The following is an 18,807-nucleotide window of genomic DNA, read 5'->3' on the forward strand; positions in this document are numbered from 1 at the left end:
ATATTTCTGCTAGAAGGCGAGAACCTGTGGAAGGTAAATTCCTTGCTTTTTTGGCTCTGTTTTCTTTCTTTTTATCTTACTTGGGAATTAGGAAGAGTCCCTTCCAATAGCAGGGAATAGGGAAAGGGGAGCCAGCAAAGAGACATAGAAACTGTGTCCAAGTCATTTTCTGCGACCAGGGATGGAAACGGATTCTTCTGTGGAGATACTTGGCTCGGCAGGTGAGGTAGACTATGATTTACTAGCAACAGCTCTGGCCGTGATTTAACTACCTTAAAAATGTTGCTACTCTAAGTTCTGGCTTAGGAAACTTGGTGTTTTGGTGGATTCTGGTCACACAGTTTTTTCTGCTATATCCTATTCTGCATTTATAGTCTGCTAATGATCTACTTGAATTTGCCAGAATGTGATGTGTTTATTGTGCTTTCTCCTGCATGTGTGCTCTGGAAAAGCCTGGACTGTCTTTCTCTCTTTCTTCCTTGCTAACTTGGTGAATGCCTACTTTCCTTAACTAATCTAATCAGCACCTCTTGAAACGTACCTTGCAACACCCCGTTCACCTAAGGAGTCCCTTCTAACAGCCTTATTATAGAACTTTTCATGTTGTAGTTTAGTGTATTTGTTTCTTGTATGTGTCTGTTTTTCTACCAGACTCTGAGCTCCTTTGGAACAGGGATTTTGCCTGTTAATTGAAAACTGTGAACTGTATTATCTTGGTATATTTTGAAGATTCAAGTCCCACAGAGTCCAGGACATTTTATAAAGATATAAAAACAATCTATCTGAAAAGATTTATGTCTCTGTTTTGCTGAGGGTGCAGGTCCTGTTATTATGAAAAGCTATTTTACCAGTGTTATGTATCAAAGTTATACAAGTGTGATATAAATTACATTTAAGATTTCTCATATTTTTGTTACGGAATATTCTACCTTTGTTGATATAAAATTTGTTTGATCCCAATTTTTATAGACCAATTTGTTTTATAATTTTGTAGATATTTTGTCAAAATTTTGGTTTAATTTTGATATTACTGCTCTACCATTGATCTCTGTCAAGTAGTTAATAAGATTTCAGATTGAATAGAGGAACAACTATGGAAAATAAAATGTTAATCATTTTGTAAAATAAAACATATGAACTAGAACTAATTATTTTTAAATTTACCAAGTTTAAATGTTTGGGTTTTAGTTATAAAGTTTTATCAAAGTGAGATCTTACATGTATTTTGCACACCTTTCACACCAAAACTTAAATCACACGTTAAATCCATTGTGGGATTTTGTTAATGGATTCCATGAGTCCATTATTGGATTCATGTTATTTTTATGAAGCAGAAAGTTAGAATTAATGGAATATAAGTTTAATACCACGTTATTAGCACTTTCCTTTAAAGAATTTAGATAAGATTTTCTTACCAAGTTTACAGAGCTATAAACATCATTTTAATGACATTTAAACATATTTAAATCCTAGGCTATTAATTTTTATACTGTAAAATATAAAATTGTTATCTTTTATGTCACATTGTTCTTGCTATGCTCCTAATATTTTTTCCATCATAATAGATGAATATGCAGCATTACTAAGTTATGAAAATTGTTATAGTAGCAGTATAAATGCTATTTTAGTGTTATGCAAAATTGACTCATTTTTACTAGACTTCAGTATTTTCTCATTTTCATTCTTCTCATTTTCATTCTTCTTTTGCTTTTTGATATTCAGGTAGCTGTGTTGTCTACTGTACTTGAGTATTTAATGCCATGGTATGCAAGGACCAAAATTGATTATAGTACCAGGTCACCTTATATTTTATGTAATGACTGACTTTCTGGTACAGTTTATAAAATGTTTATTTGAATGATATACAATGGAATAAGTAAAATGCAGATTTCTTCAACCTCTCTTGACTAATATTCTTTGCCTTTTTTGTGCTGTTCCAAGAAGTAATAATTACTAGGTTTATTTATTTATTTATTTTTGGTTTGTAAGCCGCTTGGAATGGTTTAATTGTAGAATTAGCTGTCAGCTGTATTGGTCCTACAGTTGATTGCTTAGATTTTCTTTTTTAAACTTATGCCTTATTAGGTATTTGTGTAGTATTGTTATAAAATAATTTCTTAATCATAATGATTGTGATAAAGTTATTGTACCAAATTATTAGTCCTGTAGAGGGTATTAAAAAGTTAATTAAAAGTATTAAAAAGATTACTATTTTCTACATTAAATCTTGCCATAGAAAGTTTATAGATGAAGTTCCTAAAATCAGCTATTTCCATTTATTAATGTATTCCCTATATATTGTGACTACAGTTTAATTGAGCAGGAAGTAATCCATTTGCATGTTTTATGCTTGGATTTTAAAGTGTTTTTTAACATTGATTAATGGGAGATGAAAGAAAAACTAAAAAGCGGTTAAATATGTCTGTAAATGAAATGAAGGAAAAATATAGGATAAAATACTGTAGTCTTAGGAAAATATTCTGAAGCTGTAATAAAAATTGTGGTAGAATTTAAAGTACCATGCATTTAAAAATCTTAACCTTATAACAATCTGTGAGTTAGTTAAGTAGGATAGATTATTACCCTTATTTTATAGATAAAGAATAGTAGGCTTAGTAAATTTAAGTAAAAATTATTAAGACATTTCAGGTTAGGGAAGGATTTCTTGAGGCAGAAAAGGCCCAGACCATAAAAGATTGATATTATGCATAAAATAATCAGAAAAAAAGACAGAAGCAGTTCCCAGAAGAGGAAACCCAAATGATCAAAAACAAAGTTTTGTCAAACATCAGATTGTCAGAGATTAAAATGTCTGACTATACTGCATGTTTTCAAGGTTGAAGGGAAATAGTAATTCTCATGCTGCCAGGGGAAGGTAATTTGGTACATTCCTTCTGAGTGCTGTTTGCTAGCGTGTTTTAATTTGTAAGAGTGAAGAATTGGAAACAACCTAAATGTCTACTATCAGTAGGGAGAAGATTAAAAAATTTATGATAAAATATTGTGATGGAAATTACACAGCAGTTAAAAGTAATGCACTGGATCTATGTAAGTTAACTCTCTAAAACATAATGAAGAGTGAAGAAAATAGTGAAAATGATATGTTTTTTATATTTCTATTTATGTGAACTCTAAAACTACATATATCAATACTGTGTATTTTTTCATGGATATGCATGCATTCATATAAATGTATTTTAGAATATCCTGGAGGGATATATTTTAAATTCACATAGTGGTAGTTTCTGGAAAAGATAAAGGGAACTTAACTGGAATGTAATACTGTTTTTTCTTTTTTTTGTTTTTTTTTTAAAGTAAGACAAAGCAAACATAGAAAGTGTTAATTTCAGTTCTGGGTGATAAGGGCATGGTCATTTGTTAAATTATTCTTTCTATTTCTTTTCAAAGTTTCATTAAAAAAAGAAAAAGTTACTAAAACACCGTAGTTGGGAGAGCTAGTAATTAAACTTAGGACTTGATTCCCAAGTCTAGAGCTTTTTCAATTAATATGTTCCTTCAGAATGAGAAGGAAAAAAAGAAAGATCAAATGATGAAAAAGCAGATAAAATTTAGTTTCATAGCAATAAGAATTATGTGTTTATGCTAAAATTTCTTGAGAGGAAAGGAAAGTTACAGGATCAATTAAAAATTATTATATCTTATATTGTTTTAAATCTTTAAGCATGCTGTTATCATATATATGTATAGAGAGCAATTTAGGTACTTAGGAAAAAAGTTACCTTAATTTATTGTTTAAAATGTGATACATATTTCTGTTGCATGTAATGGAAGACTTTAGGTGATTTGAAATTTTTGTATAAAATTCATGAAAATAATTTAATCCAAATATACAATCTGATTTCAATCTAAAAAATTCAAAACTAGTTTTTCTTCCATTTTGTAAAGTCGTTCTTCACAAAAACTTTACAGCCTTTTTATTTACAGCTTCTCTCCAAGATAAAATGGCAAACCCCAAAGAGAAAACTCCAATGTGTCTGGTAAATGAGTTAGCCCGTTTCAATAGAGTCCAACCCCAGTATAAACTTCTGAAAGAAAGAGGGCCTGCTCATTCGAAGGTAAGGTTTTGAAGAGAGGTGGTGAGACATGCTTATCAAAGTCTATCAGATTTATCATCTCAGGTTTTAATTGTGCTTTTTTGGGGGGAGGGGGTAGTGGATGGCGTAAAGGCTCTTAGTTCTCTATTAAAAATATTTTGCACTCTGTAACTAAACAATTTTATAGCTCATTATGGTTTACAGAGCTCTTTCAGACAGTACTTCATAAAAACCTTAATGAAACCACATGAGACATGGATTTTTGATTTCCTTTTAAGAAACTCAGGCACGGAAAAGTTTAGTAACTTGCTTTATAGTTCATGAGTGCCAGTGCCAGCGCTTGAACATGTATTCTGTGGCTCCCAAGTACTGTGCTTTTTCCATTACGTAGTAACTGCTAACAGAAAAATGGATACAGAGTAAAATACAACAGCGTTACTTAGTGAGATGTCTTTTCCAATATGATTTTTAATTTTAAGATTCACCATTTATAAAATTTGTATATACCAGTTTTGTTGTTATCTATGTATTCAGTTCTAATATTCTTTTAAATGGAAAATTGATTTATATTTTTATATAGCCTCATACATATATGTTTTTACGTATACATGTTGCAAAGAAATCTATGACTGATGCATTTATGTTTGAGCTCTATTAATCTGTTTTTAAAAACTCACTTGTGCACAAATTTCCTTGGCACATTTTTAATCTTGGGTATTGGAGATTATGATAGTGATTATAAATTTTTGTATACAGTGTGGGAGCAATTGATTCTCTAAAAGTTGGTTAATCCTCATAGAGCACAGGATTATTATTTCTAGCATCTCCTTCAAAGTAAGGAAAATAAGATGAAACTGAAATCCATCAATTTTATTCCATATTAGAGGCTTTTATGAAGGATTTCTGGGCAGCACTTTAATTTGTTCATAATATTTTTTGTTCAGAGAAAAAGGTAGTGGCCTTGGTCTACCTGTCTAGTCTTATACCCTGATCCTCTTCCATTCCCGTTAATCATATCTATTTCATACTCATTCTTTCTGCCCTTAATCATGTTGAACTGTTTCCATTTCTTATAATGTCTCATGTTTTTTCACATCTGTCAGGTTTGAACACACATCTCACATCTTTCAAACCTTTGTGAAACTTCTCTTCTCCTTCCGCTGGGCCTCCAGCAGGTTCCGACTTTCTTAGTTGTAGTCATTACTGTGCTGTGGTACCATGGTATTTGTTGGTCATTATTATTGTATGAGACTGAGCTTATTTAGGGTAAGAAATATTTTATTCTTCTACAGTTCATGGTTCCTGTAGTGTGTGTCCTCTTTGCTTCTCATGGCCAATTCCAGGTGTTCTTCCTTGAGATAGACCCCCAGGTTTGAATTTCATGTTAATAGACTGACCCCCAGTGTAACATCACGGTAGGCGTTTGCTGACCTCTGGGTGATTCCATCACATTTCTCACGGCTCACTTTCACTCTCTACAATACTCATCCTGTTTTAATTTTTGATGATATCATTGTCTAAACGATGGTTCTTCCAACATGCTGACATTTCAGTTTCTTGCATGTCTTCAATTATGTTGTCTTCCACTCTCCTTCAGCCACTCATTCCTGTGATCACATTTTTGATTTTTTTCATTACCAATAACTGCAAGAGCCTCCATAATTATAATCTCAAGCATTCATTCGTCTCTGACACCTACTTCATTCCCTCTAGTAGTCTGACTTCAATAGTCCTTTCACACCACGGATCCATTGATTCCACCACCGTTTTACTATTTCTTACTTCCCTCAGTCCTCACATGTTTATCTAGCTTAAATTCCATATGCTTTGTATGTACCCTCAACTCTCTTCCCCCCTTGGTTACTACATGCTTAGCAAAATCCCAACCCAAATCCCAACTCTGCTTCCCTTCTGAGTTACGGATGAACGACTTGTAGAGGCCAACCCCTCTATTTCTGTACTAAATCCCAACCCTTCTCACCTTTTCAAGGTCATTCCTCCAGCTTTCTCTCCCCTCCCCTCCCTTAAGTTTCTTCTGTGTCATTAAATTCCCCTTCTGATGCACCAGGTTTGTTGTGGTCCACATTCTTTTTTTCTAGACAGTCCCAGATTCCTTTGGGTTTTAAGGAGATCTAGAGATCCCTTTGCCAACCTACACCTACTGCTCTGGGTGTTTTGGTCATAGACCACACCATTTAGCCTGTTGCTCATTTTTAAAGAGTGAGTACTAGAATAATTAGCATATTCTTGAATGAAAGATAGTATTTATGAGTCTAAGTAATATTAATGAATAATTATTGTTAATATTAATTGGCTAGGTCTGGATCCTTTTTGTGGAAAGCAAAGTCCTTTGCATTTATGCATGTCTACCAGTGGTTTTAAGTGAGATATAAACTGTATTTTAATGAAATAAATGATTATCTCTGGCATGAAAAATTTAAACCTAGGCCCAACTCATTAATTTTCTTGGGACATTAACCAGTTATATGGCAATTTCCATATATATACATATATATTTTATATACACACACACACACACACACACACACACTTACAGTAGTGGTTTTCAGCCTTGGCTATTCATTGGAATCACCAAGGGAGCTTTAAAAAATACTTATGCCTGAGTCTCACTCCCAGAAATTCTAATTTAATTGGTTTTGGATGAAGCCTAGACATCAGGATTTTTTTAAAGCTCTCAAATGACCCAGATGTGCATCCAGAGTTGAGAAACACAGGATAGAGATTAATGTCTTCAGGGTGGTATAGAATTGTCTTCTTATACATACTTCATGGGAGGTAGTGATCTATCTACATGCTTTCTTCTTTCCTCCATTGAGTCTTACAGAATGTGAACAACTTGTACAACTTTTGATGTGTGACTATTAAATAAAAGATATATATATATATTTAAGAAATTATTTATTTATTTATTTTTGACTGCGTTGGGTCTTCGCTACTGCGCACAGGCTTTCTCTAGTTGTGGTGAGCGGGGGCTACTCTTTGTTGTGGTGCTCGGGCTTCTCATTGCTGTGGCTTCTCTTGTTGCGGAGCACCGGGTCTAGACATGCGGGCTTCAGTAGCTGTGGCACGTGAGCTTCAGTAGTTGTGGCTCGCGGGCTCTAGAGTTTAGACTCAGTATTTGTGGTGCATGGGTTTAGTTGCTCCGCAGCATGTGGGATCTTCCCGGGCCAGGGATCGAACCTGTGTCCCCTGCATTGGCAGGCAGATTCTTATCCACTGCGCCACCAGGGAAGCCCTAAATAAAAAATATTTTAATGTTTGCCTTGTCCCCTTTTGTTTTCATACTCACTTTTTAATTGAACTCTGAAGTAATTTGTTACACCTTATATTAACGTGAATTACTATGACATTGCTGTATCTCTTAAGTACCTAAATCCAGTTCTTTATTTTTCCTATGAATTGTTTTGATTTTCTCAAATCTCAGAAGGTTATTAGAGAGTATAAGGAAGAGAGCCATGAATAACATAAAGTGGTGTTTTCTTTTTTTACTTTATTTCCCTATTTTGATGAGTTGTGTATGTGCATGGCTAAGTGTTAAGAAAGCTGCTCTCGTACTGACACTTTGAGAACGTTTACTTTGGAATAGATACCACTGAGGGAGGCAGTATTACCCAGTGGCCTTGAAGTGAAGTGTTTTGGTTTTTTTGTTTTTTTTTTAAAATTCTTGCTAGATTTCCCAAGCGTGATCTTTGCCCTGCATTATCCAGCTTGTGTGGCCTTGAACAACTAATTTAGAATCTCAGCTTTCTCATCTGTAATTTGAGAACTATGATACCTATTCTAGTGTAGTATAATGGAATGATGATTTGTAAATTTTCAGCAATTATGTTGATGATGGAGGTACCCAGATAATTGTCTCATTGCATGTTAGTTGTATATAGGATTAAAAAATCCTTGGTAGAATGTCTATTGAGTATTTATAATATGACAGACACTGTTCCTTATTGGAGCTTTCTACTCTGCTGTTTTCTGCGATGCCTCTCTTTGTATACTCTGGATTCAAGTCCTTTATTAGATATGTGCTTTGCAATTATTTCTGCTTCTTTGTGGCTTATCTTTTTTTAACATTGTCTTTTGAAGAGCAGTAATTGTTAATTTTGATGAACTCCAGTTTATCCATTTGTTCTCTTATAGATTTTGCTTTTGGTATTATATCTAAGAAATCTTTGCCCCATTAAAGGTCGTAAGATTTTCTTCTGTGCTTTCTTCTGGATGTTGTATAGTTTTAAGTTTTTACATTTGGGTCTTATATTTAGGTCTAATTGCCAGTTTGAGTTAATTTTTGTATATGATGAGTTATGGAACAAGATATATATATATATTTTTTTGCATATGGATGTCCAGTTGTTGAAGAGATTTTCCTTTCCTTACTGCATTGCCTTGGCACCTTTGTCAAAAATCAGCTGTCCATATATATGTTTGTTTATTTCTGGACTCTGTTCTGTTCTGTTGGTCTATTTTCCTATCTTTATGCAAATACTATGCTGTTTTGATTACTGTAGCTTTATAATCTGGTAGTACCAGCCCTCTAATTTTGTTCTTCATTTTCAGAGTTGTTTTGGCTATTCAACATCCTTTGCATTTTCATATGAATTTTAAAGTCAGCTTGTCCATTCTATAAAGCACCTTGCTGGGATTTTGAATAGAATTGCAATTAATTTATAGCTCAATTTGGGGGAAATTAACATGTTAGAAAAACTGAGTCTTCTAACCTATGAACAGAGTATCTCTTATTTATTTAGATATTCTTTAATTTCTGTCAACAATATTTTGTAGTTTTCAGTGGACAGGTATTTCTCATCTTTAGGTTTATCTCTATTTCATATTTTTGATGCTATTTTAAGTGGTATTGTTTTTCAAATTTCAATTTATAATTCTTATTAAGAATTGCTAGTATATAAAAATACACTGATATTTTTCTGTTTTATATATTTTATTTTATTAAAGCATTGAAATATATGTATAACATTTGTGTATAAATATACACATATGAGTATGTAGAATAAAAGTGCAAATACAGAAATCAGAAAATTCCTACTTTTTCCATTGTAGGTTAACTTTATTTGATACCGTGAAATAGTGCTAAAAATAACTGCCTCTCTAATATAGGGAATCTGCATAGTGCCTAAGAATTTAGGAGAGAGAAATATATCAGATTACTTTTATATTACATTAAAATTTTTTTTCTAAAAATTTTTAATACAATTTTAAAGGTTACTTCCATTTACAGTTATTACAAAATATTGGCTATATTCCCCATGTTGTACAATACATCCTTGAGCCTATCTTACACCCAGTAGTTTGTACCTTCCACTCCTCCATCCTTACATTACCCCTACCCCCCTCCCTACTGGTAACCACTAGTTTGTTTTCTATATCTGTGAGTCTGCTTCAAAAATACACTGATTTTTCTATATTGATCTAGCATCTTGCAGTCTTGCTAAACTCACTTATTAGTTCTAGTAGCCTTTTTCTTTTTTTTTTTTTTTTAAGATTCTGGTGGGTGTCCCACAAGCTATTTGTAAATAAAGACAGTTTTAAATCTTACTTTCTAATCTGAATGTCTTTTATTTATTTCTCTTGCCTAATTGCATTGTCTAGAACTTACAGTGCAATGTTGAATAAAAGTAGTGAGAGCAGATATCTCTTAACTTGACTTTATGGGCATTCAGTTTTTCTTCATTAATTTTGATGTTAGATGTAGCTTTTTCTGTAGATGCCTTTAATCAGATTGAGGAAATTCTTCTTTATTTTATTTTTTTATTATTATTTTTTTGCTGAGAGTTTTAACATGAATAGATGTTGGTTTTTGTCATATGGTTCTTCTACATTGATTGAGATGGTCATACGATTTTTCCATTTTTTTAAAAAAAATTTTTCTATTTTTAATCTCTTAGTATTGTGAGTTACATTGACTGACTCTGAAATGTAGAATAAACCCTTGCCTTCCTGGGATAAAATGCTTGGTTATAAAGTATTATCTCATTTCTATATTGATAGATTCCATTTGTTAATATTTTGTTAAGGATTTTTATGTTTATCTTTATGAGAGGTATTGGTGTGTAGTTTTATTTTGTTTTCCCTGGTAGTATCTTATTCTGGTTTCGGTATCAAGGTAATGCTAGCTTCATAGAATAAGTTGAGAGGTGTTCCTTCTGATTCAAGTTTTGGGAAGAGTTTTTGTAAATTGGCATTGTTTCTTCCTTAAATGTTTGGTAGAATTTATCATCAAAACCATCTGGGCCTGGAGTTTTCTTTGTGGAAAGATTTTAATTACAGATTGAATTTCCTTAACATGTATAATGCTGTTCAGGTTACCTGTTTCTTCTTGAATGAGCTTTAGTAACTGTGGCTTTTAAGAACTTATGTTGTTGAGTTTATTGGCATAAAGTTGTTAAAAAAATATTCCCTTGTTTCTTTTTAATATTTTAAGAATCGCTAGTGATGTCACCTCTCTCATTCCTGATACTGGTAATTTGTGTCTTATCTTTTTTTCATGATTAGTCTGCACAGAGGTTTACAAATTTTATTGATCTTTGAGAAGTACCAGCTTCTGGTTTTATTGATTTTTTTTTCTCTATTATTTTTCTATATTTATTTTCTTACGTTTGCTTTTATGTTTATTACATTTTTTCCTATTTACTTCAGGTTCGAGTTACTCTTTTTCTGGTTTCTTCAGATTAAAGCTGAAGTTAACTTATTTGAGACCTTACTTCTTCTCTAGTGTAGGCATTTAGTGCTAGAAATTTCCCTTTAGTACTGTTTTAGCAGTGTCATCTTTTGAAATGTAGAGTTTTCTCTTTCATTCAGTTTAAAATGCTTTCTATTTTCCCCTTGGTTTCTTCTTTTATCCATAGGTTATTTAGAAATGTGTTATGTAGTTTCCAAATATTTGGAGATTTTCCAGAGATCTTTCTGTTCTTATTTTCTAATTTAATTCCATTGTGTTCAGAGAGCATACTGTTCATCACTTGACTCCTTAGAATTTGTTGTGACTTGTTTTATGGTCCAGAATATTGTCTGTCTTGGTAAATTTTTTGTGAGAAATTGAGAACAAATGTATATTTGTTCTTCTCGGGTAGATGTTTTAAAAACATTGCAGTCAGGTTATGTTGGTTGATAGTGTTGTTCAGGTCTACTGTATTCTTCCTGATTGTCTGCTTGGTCATTGTTGTATCAGTTATTGGGAGAGAGGTGTTGAATCTCTGACTTTAATTGTGGATTCTTTATTTCTCTTTGCAGTTCTGTTAGTTTTTGCTTCATGTATTTTGAAACTCTGTTATTAGTAGCCCAAGTGTTTAGGATTGTTAATCCTCTTCTTGATTATCCTTGTTATCCTCTTCTTGATTATCGTTGTTTATCCTTGATATCCGTTGATATCCTTGATTATCCTTGTTAATCCTCTTGATTATCGTTATGAAATGACCTTTGTTATCACTGGTAGTAGTCTTTGCTCTGGAATCTACTTTGTCTGATATTTATATAACCATTCTGACCTTTCATTGCTTTATGTTATCATGATAAAGTTTTTTCTATCCCATTGCTTTTAAACCATTTGTCTTTATAGTTTAGGGTAGCATACAGTTGGATTTTTTTTTTTTAATCCAGTTTGACAATCTCTACATTTCACATGGGGGCATTTACACAATTTTGTTTTAATTTTCATAACCATTCTCTGTGTTCTTATTACCCCACTTTCACTAAAGAAGTAAGAAAACAGAGGGAAAGAATTAACTTCCCTAATGTTACACAGAGTAAATGGTGGATTGTGACTTCAGCTCATAAACAGTATGTCCCAGGAGTCCTACTCAAAATTATAAAATTTTTATTGTAGTGGGACTCTTTTTTTCTCTCTCCAGTTTTATTGAGATATAATTGACATAAAATGTTGTATTAGTTTTAGGTGTACAATGTAGTAGGATTCTTAAGAGGTTTCAGAAAAGCAGAGGATTGACTTGGATGCATTTGCATTTTATAGAGTGTTCATATTGGTGATGGCGCGGTTTGTGGGATCTTAGTTCCCCAACCGGGGATCAAACCGAGGCCTCAGCAGTGAAAGTATGGAGTACTAACCACTGGACCACTAGGGAATTCCTAAGAAGGATAGTTTGAATGGGAAAGTCTTATGTTAAAGGAGTGATATTAGGATGGTCTTACAGTAATTTAGGAGAGGGATACATTGATACTCTTCACTAAGATATTGGCAAACGTTACAAAGAAAGGCCAGATCTGAAAAATATTTTTGAAGTTGAATCAACTGGATGCAGGGGAGAATACAGAGAGAAATGGAGCAGTCAAGGAAGACCATTCAAAGGTGTCTGGCCAGTGAGACTGGGAAAGTGATGACATCTGGAAGATTAGGAGGCAGGAAATCTGAGTTTATAGGGGCTTTAGACTAAGGTGGTGACAACAGAAATAGCAAAGAACAGTTTTGAGGTGTTGTTAAATAAGTCTTAGGAAAACAAGGATAAACGAAGAAGCTATTGAGGTTTTGAACCTGAATTAATGGAAGAATAATGGATGGAACATTCTGGAGCATGAACTGATTTGGAGGAGAATGGGAGAGATAATGTATTCTTTGTGGCAGAGTTCTTTGTTATATACTGTAAGTTGAAAGCCAAAAGACCTAGTCATTGAAAAATCATTTTAAAATCGGGGGTCAATGAATTAAAGATACGTTTTAGGTAAAAATTTTAAACTGAATCCAAATAAAAGAAAAATTATTCACTTTTAATAGTTATGTACATATTTTGAATTTCAAAGGCTTATAAATACTTTCAGCTCTGTATTTTGAAAAATTGAAAACCTACAGGAAAAATTGAAAGAGCAGTATAATGGATCTTTCAGATTTACTAATCATTCAGTTATTTACTGCATTGCTACATTTACTTCTTTTCTTGCTCCTTCTGTATAAATACATACTTTTTCCTTGAACAATTTGAAAATAAATTTCAACCATCATGACATTTTATCCTTAAATACTTGTATATCTATCTTGTAAGACCAAAAACATTCTTCTTCATAACCATAGTACTATAATCACTCAAGAAATTTAAACTTGACTGAGTTTGTTTAGTATATTATAGTCTATAGTCAAATTTCCCTGGTTGTTCTCTAAATGCCCTTTATACTTTTCTTCCCAGGACGAATCCAGTCAGGGATCATACATTGTACTTTATTACACCCCATCATGTCTCTTGAGCATCCTTTAAACTAGGACAGCCCCCATGCATTCTTTTGTTTGGTTTTTTCTTTCATAATATTGACAGTTTTGAAGAGGTTAGGTCAGTTGTCTTATAGAATATACCATAACCCAGATCTGCCTGATTGTTTCTCTATGATTAGATTCAGGGTAAACATTTTTAGCCAAGAATGCTACATACTTCTCATTGGATCAAACCAGGAGGCACATGATGTCCCTTTGAATGATTATTGATGATGCTAACTTTAATCACTCTGTTGTTAAAGGTATTTTCTACCTGATTTCTTTCCTGCAAAGACATTTACTTCTTCATAATTAATAAGTATTTTGAGGTTCATACCTTGTATTCCTACAAAGTAGTAAGCTGTCTGTGGAGTAAAACAGCAGATTGTATGTGTATCCTGTAACTTGATCCTAAATTTTAAAGGTGAACAATAGGTTTTTGGATGCATATGGAAATCCGGTGTAAATGGAATGTTAGGATGTGCAAGGGGAGGGGTGGGTGTGAAATGAAGATGGACAGGTAGCTCCTTTGTGTCATGTTACAAGGGGAGCAATCGAAGGTTTTTAACCTGGTGTTGTTTGGAGTGATGCAGTTGGATTTGAGTTTTCAAAAGATAGTTCGATTTAGCAGCAGTCAGTTGGGAGGTTATTATATCTAAGCTAAGATACATCTAGTGTAGCAGTGTCACTGGCAGAGAGAGGAAGGAGATTTGAGAAATATTCATGAGGTTAAAATTGACTGAATTTGGTGACTGGTTAAAGGTTGGTTGTGGAGGTTTGAGAGTTCCTTGATGACAGAATATTTAATAGGATTTCCTGACTCACTGACTAGATTGTGCTAGATATAAAGTTTAAGGAATTAGATTTTGTAAAAGTTACAGAGACAGGACCTTTTGGATTCTCGTATAGTTTCTCTTACTCTTTGTTCTTATTCTACTTTTTTGAAGACTGACTGATATTAACAGTATGATTCCATTTAGGGAAGCGATTTCCTCTTGATACATTCTACCCAACATGTACACTTAGAGCTGCCGTTAAGCCTTTGGATAGAACAGCATTTGGCACAATCTCTTAAAATTCGTTCACTAGTTAGAATAAGATTTTTGTTGCAAATGATCTGTAAGCTCAACTCTAGCTCTAAAATTTTGATTCTGTGGTGTATCTATTTTTCTCTCAGACAGCACACTTTATTTCCTGAAAAATTTCAATGTTTTCTTTGTCTCTGTATGTTTTTCCAAGATGTTCTCAGTGCAGCTGAGTCTTGGGGAGCAGACATGGGAATCCGAAGGGAGCAGTATAAAGAAGGCCCAGCAGGCTGTCGCTAACAAGGCTTTGACTGAATCTACGCTTCCCAAACCAGTTCAGAAGCCGCCCAAAAGCAGTGTTAACAATAACCCAGGTATGGCCCTGACTCGTTTCCTCCTGTTGTCATCTTCTGCATGTGCTGTTCTCTGTATTTTCCTTCATACAGGCCCATTGCATAGTCAACAGGTATTGACAGCACAGCTGGTAAAGACAGCCAAATAATAACTGAAGGTGAGAGAATGAAGACGGTAATTGTAATTATTTTAAAAATTTGCTTTAGTGGATACTCTAAAGGTGCATTATTTACTTTTTATGTGTGATAAAAAGACATTTGGATACAAAGAACAGAAAATAGGACTGAGTTTTTTTTCTAAAGCAAAGATAGAAATGATCAATTTCTCTTTCTAAACGTATAATATATAATTTAATAATTAAAAATAGTTATTCTTTATTTTAGTTTAATAGAAAATTATAAAATTAGCCCTAAGCATCTTATTTTATTTGTTCATGTAGAAATGGTTGCCATTTACATTTAGAACATTCATATGGAGTTTAAGAAACCCACAAATCCGAAAAACCCACCTGTGTGTAATATACTGCTAAGTAAATGAGTGTTCTAATTTTAATCTCCTAAGAATAATTTTGAAAAGTTGTTCTAATTGCATGCAGTACCAGAAACATTATGTGTCCAGTTATCTCTTGGGAAGCGCAAACCTGTATCAGACACAGTGCATGAATTGGTAGCCTCAAATTAATGAAGTTCCGTAAGTTTAGTGCCAGCCCTATGTCCATTTACTCATCTGTTAACCTATTAATGCAAGTGGCTACCTTCTGACTGATACTGCTTTAGATGGAGTACTTTTGTGACGGAGTGAAAAAAGACACTTGCCTGCCGGCAGCGACTCTGTAGTCTGTTTAATTATAGTTCACATGCTTATGGTCAGAGTCAGGTCAGACACTTCTTTCCCACGTGGCACGTGTTAGGTAGACAGTCTCCTCTTGCAAGGACTGCCTTTTCCAGAACTCCATGACTTTCCTAGTAGTAGTCCTTTTGCATCTGTTCAGCTGATTCCAGTATTTATTAAGTATGGGTAAATAAGCAAAAATATTATTATAATAAAAAACCCCAATTCAGCTTGAAGCTGGTAAGAGACTGTCTACTTTCTTAACTTTTAAAACTCTCTTCAGATCACTGGTTGATCATTAGCACCACACCACCACCGCCTCTATTAAGCATTTGTTTTAATATATCTAAGAGTTATAAACCATTGTCCTTTGCTGTGAGGATTTTAGTCATTTACATAAAACATGTAACTCAGTGGTAAAGATTAAGTACCAAGTGAGTAATAATAGGCATCGGTATTATAAGTAATGATAAACATGGACTGAAGTAGTTGAGGTGAGATATAGGTCATGAATAGAGAGTAGGCATGTACGTATAGAGGAGAGAAAAGAATATTCCGGGCTGAGGGAATACGATGAGGAAAGACATTGGAACAGGAATCTGGATGATGGGTTTTGCAAAAAAAAAGTTTTTTGTAGACGGTTTTTAATTAGAGCAGGTTAAGTGGCTAGTAAGAGACAAGACGAGAGATGTAGTTAGAAAGTAGGTTGTGATGGACTTGACTGCAGCTTTAGGAGATAAATTTTATCCATAGTTTGGATTAATTTTCACGAGCAGGTGGATGATGTGTTTAAAAAAGCAGTTTAGGAAGTTGAGTTTGACATGTGAATGGAAGGTGGAAAATACCAAAAGCAAAGTCAGTTAGGAAACCACTGGCATAGTTTACGGGTGAAGAAAGAAAAGAAACACACGTGCATGGAATGCTGTTGCCCCCTCCTCTGCTGGAATATTGGCACGGCGTTGGCATGGACAGAAGGACAAGTGTCCATTTGTATTGTGTGGTGAGCTTTGGGTCAGGTCCACTTCCAAGGGTTGTAGCCGGAGGTAAACTAGCAAAGGAGTCAGAGGAAGGAAACAGGAGAGAGTCTGGCTCACTGGCCTTTCAGACCAGTGGAGATAAGTGTTTCCACCGTGGAATGTTGCAGTTCGCTGACAGAATGAGTAGATTTTGGGGGGTAAATTCTAATTTTATTTATTTTTATTTTTTTGTATGACATTTTACACGTTTATTCATTGTTGAGGTAAATTTTTAAAATAAAGCCTAATATTATGTTCTGGCAAGTGCACAAATTATGGTTGTTGAGCCTTGATGGCATTTTGCACTGTGAACACTTTGCAGGCTTTACCAGTGCCTCAGAAGCCTCCCTCATGCCCTCTTTTAGTGGTTAAAACATCTCCAAAGGAACCACTCTTCTCTCTGTCATCCTAGATTTGTTGTGCCTGCTTGTTGGAATCATGCCTCATACTTTTTTGTGATAGCTTGTTTTTCTCAGTGTCATGTTTGTGAGATTCATTGTGTTGTGTGTTAACAGTCTAGTATTTCTTTGCTATGTAGTATCCCACTGCATGGATGTACCACAATTTACTTATTCATTATACTAATGGTGGACATTTGGGTTGCTTCTAGTTTGGGGCTGTTAGAAGTAAGATTGCTATGAATATTCTTGTATGTATACATTTTTGTTGGCTGTGTAGCTAGGATTGGAATTGTTGGGTCGTAGGTTTTGCATGTTTTCAGTGTTAATACATAATGTCAAACTTATCACATTTCACTCCCACTAGCAGTGGGAGTATATGAGAGTTTTCCACATCCTTGTTAATATAGGGTATCTTAAAATTTCTACCTGTTCTTCTGGGGATATGATAGTATTTCATTGTGGTTTTAATTTGCATTTCCCTAATAATTAAAGAGATCACCTTTTCATATGCCTGTTGCCATTAGGATCTTCTCTGCTGTTGATATATTTTTCCTGTTAAGAAACTGCCTTGTCAGTTTTTAAATTTTTTCAGTTTTTTATTGACTTATAGGGTTCTTACATATTCTGGATTAATATACTTTGTCAGATATGTGTATGGCAAATATCTCCATATTCCTAATGGTGCATTTTGATGAACATAAATTTTTGTATTAATGAAGTCTAATTTATTAGTCTTTTCCCTTATGGTTAGTGCTTTTTAAAAATTGAAGTCTAACTGACACATAGCATTATATTAGTTTCAGCTGTACAACATAATGATTTGATATTTGTATATGTTGTGAAATCACCAGAATACCCCATTAACATCTGTCACCATACATAGTTATTAAAATATTTTCTTTCTCATGATGAAAACGCTTTAGATATACTCGCTTAGCAACTTTCAAATATAAAATACAGTACGATTAACTATCATCACCATGCTGTGTATTACATCCCCATGATTTATTTATTTTATAACTGGAATGTTGTACCTTTTTGACCCCCTTCACCTATTACACCTCCCCCCACTTCCCACCTCTGGCAGCCACCAATCTCTTCTCTGTATCTATGAGTTCTGTTTTTTTGTGTTTTCTTTTTTTTAGATTCCACATATAAGTGAGGTCATATGGTATTTGTCATTCTCTGTCTGACTTATTTCATTTAGCATAATGCCTTCAAGAGCCATCCATGTTGTCATAAATGGCAAAATTTTTTTTTTATTGCTGTATAATAGTCTATTGTATATGTGTATCATCACCTCTTCTTTATCCATTCATCCATCAGTGGACACTTAGCTTGCTTCCATGAACGTGGGGGTGCATATATCTTTTCAAGTTAGTGTTTTTGTTTTTTCGGGATAAATGCCCAGAAGTGGAATTGCTGGAATGGTGGTGCTTTTTTTGTGCTATTTAAGACATCTTTATCTCCCACAGAATTGTGACGATAACCTCATATTATTTTTAGAAGTTTTATTATTTTATCTTTTAAATTTAGATCTACAGTCTGTCAGGAATTGAGGTTTATGTATGAGGTGAGGTAGGAGTCAAGATTTTTTTCTTCCTTTTAATATATAACTTAGCACTTTTCTTGAAAAGACAATCCATTCCTGTCTGCACTGCAGAGGAGGGGAGATCCAGTCCTGACTTCACAGGAAGTAGATGGACCTTAAATACTAGTTATGTCCCAGAGAGGAGTTAAATTTAGTACAGCATGGGTAATCTGCTGTTAATGAGGAGGAAGGATATCATAGAACTACTTTGCTTTCTCCTTCCTCTTATTTTTTTAAACTTTTTTTAGAAATAATTTCTTAAACATATAAATTTTGTAGAAAGAGTACATAGAGCTCCCAGGTACCCA

The 18,807-nt window shown here is 33.8% G+C and overlaps 1 protein-coding gene across 9 annotated transcripts in view; it reads left to right on the top strand.

Annotated features, from left to right (window-relative positions):
• The window catches only part of STAU2 (staufen double-stranded RNA binding protein 2), a 308,045-nt gene that overhangs the window by 27,376 nt on the left and 261,862 nt on the right, over positions 1–18,807 (top strand). For 5 of the 9 annotated variants that reach the window (XM_029222758.1, XM_029222763.1, XM_029222755.1 and 2 more), the window contains exons 3-4: positions 3,946–4,076; positions 14,521–14,680. In XM_029222758.1, coding sequence (XP_029078591.1) covers positions 3,963–4,076; positions 14,521–14,680 — 274 coding nt within the window. In that variant the 5' untranslated portion in view covers positions 3,946–3,962. The remainder of the gene's footprint in view (positions 1–3,945; positions 4,077–14,520; positions 14,681–18,807) is intronic. The other 4 variants (XM_029222764.1, XM_029222761.1, XM_029222760.1 and 1 more) reach the window with 1 other exon arrangement.

The sequence above is a fragment of the Monodon monoceros genome, unplaced genomic scaffold (assembly GCF_005190385.1).
Source record: "Monodon monoceros isolate NGI ecotype Baffin Bay Population unplaced genomic scaffold, NGI_Narwhal_1 Super_Scaffold_14, whole genome shotgun sequence".
NCBI lineage: Eukaryota > Metazoa > Chordata > Mammalia > Artiodactyla > Monodontidae > Monodon > Monodon monoceros.